General features: G+C 38.3%; 1 protein-coding gene across 1 annotated transcript in view; it reads right to left on the minus strand.

The window, feature by feature from the left end:
* GALNTL6 (polypeptide N-acetylgalactosaminyltransferase like 6) overlaps positions 1-12,895 on the minus strand; it is a 1,143,667-nt gene that overhangs the window by 200,737 nt on the left and 930,035 nt on the right. The window contains exon 6 of the mRNA XM_026017526.2: positions 2,935-3,120. Within this exon, the coding sequence (XP_025873311.1) occupies positions 2,935-3,120 (186 nt within the window). The remainder of the gene's footprint in view (positions 1-2,934; positions 3,121-12,895) is intronic.

Here is a 12,895-nt window from a genome sequence, read left to right on the forward strand (position 1 = left end):
GTAGTTTAAGGGGCCAACTGTACTTTCTTCCCAAGAATGTGCACTCAATTGATATTTATTATAACAAGCATATTGTCTGACAGAATTTAAGTATGAACATCTGCTTTCTGGTTATTTGGACACTCTGATGTGGCATGCAGAATAAAATACATTCAAATATCTTAAAAAACATATTTTTTAGAAATAATGAGGTTTGGTTATCTTAGTATTATTATTTTGGTGACGCTGATAAGGCAGGGTGGAGAAACCACAGAATTCTGTAGAAGGTCTCCCCTCCATATTTATATATACTTTCCTTCTTTCCTTCCTCCCTTCCTTCCTTCTTTCCTTCCTTCCTTCCTTCCTTCCTTCCTTCCTTCCTTCCAATTCAACAACTATTTATTGAATAGAAATTATATGCCTGCCACTTTTCTAGGTTCTGGGAACATATCAATGAGTAACAACCACAAAAATCTCTGTCTTTAGCAGTAGAGCAAAGACCATCAATATACATAATAAATCTTTAAATTATATAGCACGTTCAGAGGTGATAAATGTGATAGAAAAAAGATTAAACAGGGTAAGGGGAATATAGAATGCTGGTATGTGGCAAAGTAAACAGCATGGCCCCAGGGCCTCTGAGAGCCTGGAGGTTGCCTTAATATTATTTCAGCTAACTCGTAGACAGGGAGAGCCCCAGCACTATTTCAGGTGATTCTTCACCAAGCACCCTGTGAGCATCCATTTTCACCTGAGTAAGTCTTGTAATGGGTTTTAATCTTTATCTAAATGGTGTTTCCCCATAGATGTCTTTGGCAGAGGGGGCAATCATTGCGGTGTTCAAAATCTCTCTGCAGGTGTTTTAATATTAAGGTTTCAGTGACTTTCTTCAATCAAATTCAGAATCAGGTTGATTTACAAGTTCCTTGACCAACAAGGAGTCCCAAGGTGACCCAAAGAGAATGAGTATGTTAAATTAACTGTCAACTTTCCCTTCAAATTTCCTTTCAGCTCTCATCCAGCTGTTCTAGCTTAGGGTGAAAGCAGCATGACTAATTTTTCATCTAAGGCTTGTGCCTACATTTCAATTTCCAGGGATCAAACAAACAGACTCTTAATGGGAAATTGAAATTCAGGTATAATCCCAAGGTGAAAAATGAACCAAGAAACTGTGTGGCTCCGCCTGTTTTTTCATTTTGGATGATGTGTCAAGGCACTGATAGAGGAAAATAAAAAAAGATAGTGATCCTGAGCTTGAATCATTTCTTATCCATCAGGCCTACAGGAAATGAAATGTTTTAATGAGAAAAAGTGAGTTTCTCTTTATTTTCGCTCTCTCTCTCTCTCTCTTTTCCTGTTGGATTCATATGAACAATCAGAGGCTTGATAATTGGCATTTAGGAATTGCTTTGGTTCATAAATAAATTAGGCCTTTTGCTGACTTCCTTGAGTATTCAACAGCATACAGGTCAAATTCAGTTTGCAGGAATCTCACTGTTGCTGATGAAACTCTAAATTGCTATGTCCTTGGACAAGGTACTTTTAATTAAAAGCTCAGAGGAATCTCTGGCCGCAGGAGCACTGAGACATTCCTGTTGATTACGATGGCTGGGCAGTCATCTGTGTAGGTATGTGTGGATCTGGTGATGCGGTGTGGTGTTAGTTGCTGGTCATTTCCTGTCTTAAATCCTACACAGTTTCAATTGATTTCCCCCCCACATCTTTTACTAATGGAGCTTTGCTGGTTCCAGCTGAAATCCTACACAGTAGTCAATAACAAATCATTCTTTCTGAGGCAGCTTATTGTAAAGGCAGTTTTTACTGGCTTTAGCTCCAAGGCCAGGGATATATTTACAATAAAAGTTGATTTAGCGAAATCTAAAAGAATAAGGAGTCATACGGTATGTGCACACCAAGAGCTTTTTAGAAACATATATTTTTTTCCAAGCTTGCAATTTATTCCTCGTCCACTACTGGACTTTATGTCTGACTTCATTGTGAAGTAAAAAACAGAAGAGTCAAGCTCCAACTGAGCCACACATGTGTTTTCTAGCTTGAATGCCTTTTACTTCTTTCATGTTTCTAACAGTTCAACTGTGATGCGATAGAGAGGCTTCTTCTTTCCCTACTCTTCAGCCATATTGTGAGCATTATGAGATGTGTCATCTGGATAGTAGCTTGGAGTGTTTGAGGGGGTCCTACGTAAACTTGGGAGATTATATATTTAGGGCCCCAGAGCCATGCCAGAAGTGGCTAGGAGAACTGGCATTACAAATCCTAGAAAATGACAGAGCACTTACACTTGAACTGTATTCTAGGGGTGAATAATTTTCTTTCCTCATTTATTAACAGTTCTATAATCATTGTTAAGCTCTGTGTGTGTGGTGAGTGAGTGTGTTTTAATCTTACTGTAATTAGAACTAGAGCTTTTAAATATTTTTTTTTCTGGGGCTGCTGCGTGGCTCAATGGTTTGGCATCTACCTTTGGCTCAGATTGTGACCCCAGGGTCCTGGGATTGAGTCCCACATCGGACTCCCTGAGGGGAGCCTCTTTCTCCCTCTATGTCTCTGCCTCTCTCTCTGTGTCTCTCATGAATAAATAAATAAAATCTTTTTAAAAAACACTTTTTTCTTTTATTATTTACCTAATGATTATAAGAACAATAAAGGAGAATTTAGTTAGTTTAAATTAAATGAAACTTTTTCAAGCCTTAAGTTAGATTGCAGTTGGTAGTAACTAAAATGTCCATTTTAATGCAGTTGTCTAGTTACCTACTGGTCCTTAGCCGAGGTTAAGACAGAAGTCAAGGCTCTCACTGTAAAAACGGTAGAAGGGATCTCTAGTCTTTGTTGATTGCAATCTGAACAGAAGCAAGCCACAAACTCCCTATGAAGGAGGGTGATTCCCCAGGCCCCCCTGGTCCCCAAAAGGCCACCATTAGTATGCGTACTCACTAAGGAGTGGGGGCAGCCAGTTCACATTGACTTCACAGTGGGAGTCCAGGAACGTCAAGACTTCTCCTCTGGCCATAGATGCTCCCAAGAGGCGAGTCCGGATGAGCCCTTCCCTTTTCTTGGTGCGAACAATCCTGACTTTGGAAAATCGGGCCATATATTCTTCTAACTTATCCTTCAAGTGTTCTAGGAATGAAGCAGAGAGTGTAGAGAAAGAACATAAAACATTAATTGCAACAGAATTATCCGTGGGTGTTTATGCATTAAGTGTATGTGAATGATGAATCCAAGCTTACATCCATTTTTCTCCTCTCCTCATCTCGAGTGAAGACGCTAATAAGATTTTATGTCCAGAGGGTTTTTTTCTTTTACTTTATGTTTTCCAAAAGGCTTCATAAACTGCAAATACTGCCCTTTGTTTCAACACTGTAGAAGACATAGACCCACGAGAGCTGTACCATGTGCCAACTGTCGACCAGCTGCCACCATGCTTAATCCTGGCCAGCATTTGCCACAATGAGCATTGGCCCTCTGGTTCCTGCTGTGTAAAGTCAGATGAACATTCCAGCATATGGGTTCTTTTCAACAAGAGGGCTCTTTCCAGCAAAGCCATACCTATTTCTGTGTTTTGAAAATAATGCATATAAAACCACCAGAAAAAATTATATCTCTCAAATCAACAAGAACCAAACAGATTCTCTCCCCCACTCCTTCTGCTCCCAGGGTAAAAGGAAACTAATAAAGAAGTTTAGCATCTTCTGAATGGAAGTGTAAAAAGGACTGACTTGCTGTTAAAATTAGACAGGAAAAGGAGAAGGTAGATAGATACTACACAATCATTTTGAACTTAGCTATTTAAGGTTAGAAAACAAAAATTTTAAAAATGTCTCTTTGCCTAATTAAAAACAAACTGTAGGAACCAAATCGAATCAGAGAGCTTATTTACAGAGCAAAAACATTTCCTCCTGGCTGTTGTAAAATGCATTAATATCTTAGATCTTTAATGCCAAGTAAGTGTGTTTGATGTCTTTCTGTGGAATATGTACTCATATAACTTATATCCTATGCTTTTACTCTTTGGTACCTAAAACATTAGGAGGGCTTTGCTAGAGTTTCTAACAAGTCATATCTAATATTCATAGAAACAGAATCTTAGTATGCAATATGTTCTGTAGTTCCACTTTCAAACTTTCCCTGCATGTGTGCAATCAAAAGCAATATTATTATTAAATCTCCTTCTATGATCTGTAGCAATAGGGATTCACATAAGGATTTATGATTCCCTTCCCTGCAATCCAATTTAACAGATTTCAGAATTACTCATATTGGAATTTCTCTATGCATAAATTTTTATTTTTATTTCTTCTCATTTATGTAGTATTTTTTTTTAAATCTCAATTTCCAGGGCATCTGTGTGACTCAGTTGGTTAAATGTCCTACTCCTGATTTTGGTTCAGGTCATGATCTCAGGGTCCTGAGATCAAGCCTCACATTAGGCAAATCACTGAGCTTGGAGCCTGTTTGAGATTCTCTCTCTCCCTCTCCCTCTTCTCTTCCCTCCGTTGTGCACCTACATACATGTGCTCTCTCTCTCTCTCTCTCTCACAAAAAAAAAAAAACCCAAAAAACAAAAAAACCAAAAGCTCAATTTCCTTTTTTTCTGACTGCCCCATAACTATGCTTTACAAATGGATCAAGTAAAAAACTACTTAGTTTTCTAATGTTTGCTATAAAAGAATATTGGTAGGATCTTTAACAAGTGTTTTAGCACCAAATTGGTTCCCTTCTATTTTCTTCTTCCTGTAATGAACAGAGGTATGGAGATCATACTACCAAATGCAAAGATTACAGATTTGAAGTCAGAATAGACCTAAGTGGGTACTAGGTCAGTATCAGTGAAATATATGAATAAGTCATGTAAATTCTCCTGGCCTGAATTTCTTTACCTATGAAGGGAATCAGGGGATTTTCTCCACTTAGAGTGTGGTAGAGGGTCCAGCTTTTGGTTAGAGACCTCACGGTGCTCATTCAGTAAGTCAATAATTGGAGACCTCCTAAGTTGCCTGTACTTATGAAGAGAAAGAACAGCATTTCCAGCTGAAGAAATGCCTTTGAATGCTCAGTCTGAAAGATGAAAAACATAGGATTTTTGTTTCTTGGTGAGATTTTGATAATTCATCATATTCTATTTATGGAAAATTTAAAGAGTGAAAGGTTTTGGCTAGCAATAAATGAACACATAAAACGTGACGGCAGTATCATAGCTTTTCAACCGAAAGGCTGACTCCAAAGCATCTCTGTCTCTTTAAGACAGGTGTGCCATACAAAGGGACTAACTTCTGCCCCCCACTCTCCTCTTTGCTTTCTCTCCCCTGCTCCTCTCTGTGCAAGCTGCAGAGAAAAATTCCAAAGGATGGCACAACACAGTGCCACCTGTGAATAAGACCAGATTGTACTAACCTGTTAGGGAAGTAAAGCAGAAACCTGCACCCAGTTTTGCAATCAAAGGCAAGGAGTAAGTAGCAAGTGATCGATCCTAGAGCTCTCTATATGCTACTTTTGAAAGGCCTGTGTTTGGTCAGGGTTTTTCATAGTAATAAATGTTTAAGAAGACACACCATATCTCATTACTGTAATTTATTCAGGCACTGAAATCCTTCCGTATCTCCAATGTACAAACAAGTGTCATTCTAGAAGTTTTTTTTTGTAAACCAGTTATGTGGACCGCAGAAACATAGTGTCTTCTGGAAATTGTGTCACAATGGTCACTGGGGATGAAAGAAGTGAACATTTGTTAAACCCACCAAAAGAGTGTTCATTTGTGTTCTTTCATGAAGCCTTCCTGGTCTTTGGCAAGTACCACTGTGAATTTGGTCTTGGTCTTGGCAGTCTGGGCTGTAGTTAGTTCTTTCCTCCCTGACCCCTAGGACTAATAGGGGCCTCCTGGGGCGAGGAGGACTCATTCTCTGTAACTGCGTATGAAAGGGTTGTTTATTACCTAGGTGTATGGACTTTCCCTACTTTTTAGTTTATCTGAAATTCTCTGGAATTTAGTGGGGGTGGGGCAGAGTAGGGGGCACTCTCTCTGCATGTCTCCTTTCCCTCTAGGCACATTATCTGATTTTGTGGATTTTTCTTTGATCAAAACCCATTTTAATGTACTAAAAGAATAGTATGGTATCCATAAAGCACAAAGGGTTTGACCCCAAATAGAGTCATCTTATTGTTCAATTCTTTCAGTTTGAACTTTGCAGTAATCATTAGGTTGCTTTGCCTCAGAATAATGATCTGGTTGACTGCCCTTGTGAAGGGTCCATTCTCTTTTAGTAGTTTAGTTGTAATTTCTAATTGCCCATAACTCACAATGAAGACAGGTATCATCAGTCTAATTAGCAAATTAGACTCTCATACAACGGAGTTACTGGGGATGGTGGAGATGGCTTTAAATTAAAAACATTTTGTATTTCTTTTATATGAACAAATGTTTAGATTTATTTCTAAAATATTATTAAAATGATTTTAAACATGATTTTATGTTATTTTAATTCAAACACAGTATCTTTGAAGATCCCATTTGAACTTTAGTTTTAAATAATGACAAGAGGGTTTATGGTATTTTTATAAAACAGGCAGATTTCTTTAGACATTTGGGGAACTAGTAAAATTTTTTGGTTGGTGGCTACAAAACTACTAGTTAAAGCCTGCTGAGTGGTATCCTGACAACCTGGACAAGTCAACACAACTTCAAATATGCCAGTTTTTGCCACAGTTTATTGTATCATTGTGAGGCAATAGGGAATGAAAAGTTGTCTGTAAGTGAAATTTTGGTGTCCAGTTCTGTATTAAATTTAGCAGTTTTCTTGATAATTTTCCTCTTTTTCTAGAGATTTCACCTATGCTCCATGAACTTATATGAAGAATATATCATTCACTTGTATATTTAAAGTTAAGGGTAGCAACTAAACACTAAAAATAACCTTCGATGACATGCACAGTCAAGAGTTGAGGACTAACTGGCCACATGCCTTTGGGTGAGTCACTACACCCCACTTAACCTCATTTTCCTTAGCTATAAGGGAGGAAATTTGCCCAGTTGGTCTTAAATATTCCTTCTAGTTCTATGATTCTATGGTTTCCTCCTGTCAAGTTTTACTTATAGAATAGATGTAACCCTATCGAGGACCTATTTTTTTCTCAAAAGCATCCTAATGGTTGGTATTTTGTGTTTCTTTGGGCTGTGTCTCACTTCTGAAAATAAGAGTCAAAATAAAGCTAATGTGTATCAAAGATTTAGTCAAAAAGCAGACTCCAGGGTATTTTCTTTGGTCAGTACAGCATCTGTCTAATCTCCCGCAGTTCACTGTCTATAAGACTTACTGATGTCAAAATAATGACTTTGAAGCACTGTAAGTTCATCAAAGATTTATATCTGTTCAATAAGTTATGCTTATTATGTCAGAAAAATATAGTAGCAGAGTTTAGATAGCTTTCTAGTCTACCTCTGAGGAGTTGTTCCTAAGGGGACAATCCAGTGACTATCAGTGTTATAGAGCATGGCCAGTGTGTCTCAAGTAGAAGAGCCACGAAAGGCCAAGCAAACAGCTGCCCTGTCACAGCAGCTCATTGAGGCTCAGCAACTTGTTGTCCAATTCCTTCTATCTCCTTTGAATTCCCTAATTTACATCCCAAGGAGAGAGCAAAAGGGGCAAGGAGACACTGTTTATCTAGAGACAGAGATTTCTATATTTAATTACATACCTATGGAGATGAAATGTCTTTGATGTGTATAGTTTAGTGTTAGCAGAATGTAGTAGAGCATGACTTTAAGATCATGTAGAATAGTTTCTGGTTGTTATGAGTTCTGGAATGTAATGGAATATATATACACAGTAACATACACATCTTCCTTTTCTGGTTAATCCTCACAACAAAAATATACTATTAATAAAACTCTCAGTATTCTAGGTAATTGGAGGTTATATCAGAGTGACAAGTAATACTTCATAATTAGGAAATATGAGATATTTTTCTATTTCTTAATCCACTTGACATATTCATGTGTATATTTTAACCAAAAGTGGCTGTGTTCAGAATAACTTTCTGCATAACGGAGCCTCTACAGACTTTTTCTACAGTCTTTACACAGGAGAAATACAGGCATACCTCAGAGATATTGGAGGTTGGGTTCCAAATCACCACAAAAAAACTAAAATCACAGTAAAGCAAGTCAAAGAAATGTTTTTGGTTTCCCAGTGCATATACAAGTTTAAGTTACAATGCCTTGTAGTCTATTAAATAGGCAATAGCATTAAGTCTCAAAACAATGTATATACCTTAATTGAAAAATATTTTATTGCTAAAAATTGCTAACCCTCAGGGAATTCTTATCTTTTCGCTGGTGGAGCATCTTGCCTCAATGTTGACGGCTGCTAACTGATCAGGGTGGTGGTTGCTGAAGGTTGGGCTGACTGTGGCAATTCACATTAGACGACAGGTTTGCTGCAACAATGACTCTTTTCCACAACCCATTTCATGAGGGCATGTGATATGATTGGATAACATTTACCCAGAACTTCATTCAAAATTGGAGTCAAATGTCTCAAACCCTGCTGCTGCTTTATCAACTATGTTTACATTGTACTGTAAATGCTTTGTTTTCATTTCAACAATCTTCATAGCATCTCCACCAGGAGTAGTTTCCATCTCAAGAAACCATTTTCTTTGCTCACCCATAGGAAGCAACTCCTTATCTGTTCAAGTTTGATCATGAGATAGTAGCAATCCAGTTCCAACTTCAGGTTCTACTTCTAGTTCTCTTACTGTTCTACTACATCTCCAATTACTTCCTACACTGAAGTCCTAAACCTCTTATAGTCATCCATGAGGATTAGAATCAACTTCTTCCAAACTCCTGTTCATGTTGATGTTTTGAATGCTTCCCAAGAATCACAAATGTTCTTCAAGGTATCTAGCATAGTAAATCCTTTCCAGGAGGTTTTCAATTTACTTTGCTCAGATTCTTTAGAGGGATCACTATCAATGACAGCTATAGTCTTACAGAATGTATTTCTTAAGTAATAAGATTTGAAAATTGAAATTACTCCTTGATGTGTGGACTGCAGAATGGATATTGTATTAGCAGACATGAAAATAACATTAATCTTGTTGCCTATCTCCATCAGGGCTCTAGGGTGACCTGGCATACTGTAAATGAGCAGCCATATTTTGAAAGAAATCTTTATTTTGAGAAGGACGTCTCAACATTGGGCTTAAAATATTTAGTAAACCATGTTGCAAGCAGATGTGCTGTCATCCAAGTTTTGTTGTTCCATTTATAGAGCACAGGGAGAGTAGATTTAGCATAATTCTTAAAAGCTTAGGATTTTCAGAATGGTCAGGGAGCTCTGGCTTCAACTTCAAGTCACCATCTGCATTAGCCCTTAACAACAGAGTCAGCCTGTCCTTTGAAACATTAAAGCCAGGCATTTACTTCTCTTTAGCTATAAAAATCTTAAATGGCATCTTCTTTCAAGAGATGGCTGTTTCATCTGGTAAAAATCTATTGTTTAGTATAGCCACCTTCATTAATGACCTGAGCTAGATCTTTTGCATCAGTGCCTGCTGCTTCACTTCGCACTCTTCCATTACAGAGATGGCTTCTCTCCTCTTCTTTCCTTATTAAACCTCATGAACCAACCTCTTCTAGCTTTCAACTTTTCTTCTGCAGCTTCTTCACCTCTCCCGGCCATCTTAGAATTGAAGAGAGTGAGGACCTTGATCTGGATTGGCTTTTGGTTTAGGGGAATGTGGTAGCTGGTTTGGTCTTCTATCAGGACCACTCAAACTTTCTTCACATCAGCAATAAGGCTGCTTCTCTTTTGTATCATTCATGTGTTCACTGGGATATCACTTTTAATTTTCCTTCAAGAATTTCTTCTTTGCATTCATAAACTGTTTGATTCAGGAAGCCTAGCTTTCATCCTGTCTCAGCTTTTAACATGCTTTCCTCACTAAACATAATCATTTCTAACTTGATTTGAAGTGAGAGACATGTGACACTTGCACTTGAACACTTAGCGGCCATTGTAGGGTTATTAACTGGCCTAATTTCAATATTGTTATGTCTCAGGGAAGAGGAAAGCCCCAGAAGAGGCAGACAATGTGGGAAAGGTTGGTCATGAAGCAGTCAGAACACACTTTTATCTGTTAAATTCACTATATTATAAGGGGTGGGATTTGTGGCATCCCAAAACAATTACCATAGTTTCATCAAAGATCACTGAGATCTTTCAAAGATCTTTCAAAGATCACGTAGCACTGTAACAAATATAAGAAAAATGAAAAAGTTAGAAATATGAGAATGACCAAAATGTGACACAGAGACACAAAAGTGAGCAAATGGTTTTGGAAAAATGGCATTGACAGACTTGCTCAATTTGGAGTTGTCTGTACAGACCTCAGTTTGTAAAAATTTGCAGTATCTGCAAAGTGAAATAAAGTAAAGCACAATAAAAGGAGGTGTGCCTGTCCATAGATTTTGTCTCTCATTGAGCTTCAGAAAATGGTCGATCTCTTTATTTTCTGGTTGACCACACTAAATCTGTCCCTTTTGATGGCATTCAAATATAGACATTTCACATTAGAATAAAAAAAAATCCGGGATCCCTGGGTGGCGCAGCGGTTTGGCGCCTGCCTTTGGCCCAGGGCGCGACCCTGGAGACCCGGGATCGAATCCCACGTCGGGCTCCCGGTGCATGGAGCCTGCTTCTCCCTCTGTCTGTGTCTCTGCCTGTTTCTCTCTCTCTCTCTCTCTCTCTCTGTGACTATCATAAAAAAAAAAAAAAAAAAGAATAAAAAAAAATCCAACCAAGAAAGTAATAGCATTTGTGAAACCATATTCAATTATCTCTATTATGATTTCAATTGGGTTCTCTATGTGAATGTCCTATTTTCTATTTTTTTTTTTTTAACATGCAAGACCTCTGAAGTCATTTGGGAAATAGCTGGGGACACTGAACTTAAATATATAGACAAAATGTATTCCAGCTCATATAAAAAAGAAACGATAGAATTAAGATGTCATCCGTGAAACGATAGAATTAAGATGTCATCCTTTTGCAACTCCTAACGAACTAATGGATGAAACCATCAATGGCTGCTAACATCACAAAAGGAGCTACAATCACCTAGTTATGTGCCTCCTAATGAAAGAACACATCACCATCCACAAAGTATTCTTGCCAAATACTGAATGAATTTGATCATGCCTTTAGACCCAACAACCCATTTATCGGAAGTAAAGGATTGGAGAATATGTCAAATGACACATCAGAGAAATAATCAGCAAAATTCAAACTATGGGAAGTTCCCTAGGGCAAATGGCTTGATTTCTTCAACAAATAGACTAAAAGGTAAAAGAAAAGAAATGAAAAGAGAATCCTAAAGATTAAAAAAATCTTAAGAAATACAGTGTATCAACCAGTCACACTGAGAGGATCTGATATGAATCCTGATTCTAAGATAGAGCTGAGAAAATAAAAAGGAGCCTCTGATGTCTGATAACTGTGCTCACAGTGAGGCTTATCTTTTCCTTTGGAGGTAACAATCCCACAGAACATCAACACCCAACAAGGTAACTCAGACCATAAGAAAGTGAGACAAAAACAAGATAGCCATGAAACCTACAATATTCCAAATCTCCTTCTTTCTCAGCTACAGTGGGTGGCTGCCACTTTTGACCAATTAGGTTTTTATACAGTTGTGGAAAGAATTTGAGGTTCTTTTCCCCCCAAGAGATTCCTTGACTCTGTGCAATCATGGAAGGAAAGAATTGGACATCGTTCTTCAGAAGTCGTTCACATTTCTGCCTGTTTTGAGAAGGAGGCCATGACTACCACTTGTTCCAGATTATCTTTTCAAGGATGTTTATATAGCAAATAGACATAAAAAGCAGAGATCATGTCTCTCCCAGAAAAAAGGGCAGGTTTATTTATAAGGCTTGGAAGGTAGCAATAGTGTCTCCCTCTGCATGCTTGCTTCCCATTATAGAAGATTTGAGTTCCATAAGTTCAAGATTCCTTCACTAAAGTACACCCACTGCTTTTGTATCTGTGCACACTGGCCTTGTACCCGGGTGACTTGGGGGCAAGGGGAATTGACACAGGCACCCTGATCATCATGTGGCTTCCTGTGCTGTTGGTACTAAAGTTCATCATCTCTGATCTAGGATTCTCATGTCTTCTGCCTCCATTAGACAGTGGCAGGCCATCTTGGCAACTTGTAACTAGAGTGAAATATCAGATTCGTTACAGTTCTTCACAGAGAGGAGGGAAGGCCACTGATGAAGGACTCTTAAACACTCCATGGCAGCTTTAGAGTTTTCTGACCAGGGCACATATAGAAATCAAGGGGAAGCAGTTGTTGATAATTACATATGCCAGACTATCCACTTCTGTACCGGTTGGGGGATATGAACACTGACTGGCTATTAAATGACATTAAGAGATTATTAATTTTTTTTTTAAATAGGCTCCATGCCCAACAGGGGGCTTGGAGTCATGACCTTGAGGTCAGGAATGCTCTACCAACTGAGCCAGCTAGGCACCCCCAGACTATCCACTTTTAACCCTGGCACAGCCTAGCTCTGCTCAGCTCTGAACTCCACCGCCCCCCATATTTCTTTCTTGTTATTTTTTCCTGCAGTTAAATCCTTTCAGTATTTGAAAATATCTCTGTCCTCACACAAAAATGTCATAGTGAGAAACAGTGACTATGTTTATCTGGAGAATTTGGTTACTTTTCTATGAGCAGCTCTTAGAACCCCATATTCCCACAGAGACAACAGGGATAGGTGGGATCTTCTCTTGGTGAATCAGGTAAGCAAGTTTCTTGGGATCCTCTCTCTTTTTCTCTCTCTATGTCACTTTTTCATCATTTACTTAAAGGACAATTGAATTATATA

Source organism: Vulpes vulpes, chromosome 9 (assembly GCF_048418805.1).
Source record: "Vulpes vulpes isolate BD-2025 chromosome 9, VulVul3, whole genome shotgun sequence".
NCBI classification, from domain to species: domain Eukaryota; kingdom Metazoa; phylum Chordata; class Mammalia; order Carnivora; family Canidae; genus Vulpes; species Vulpes vulpes.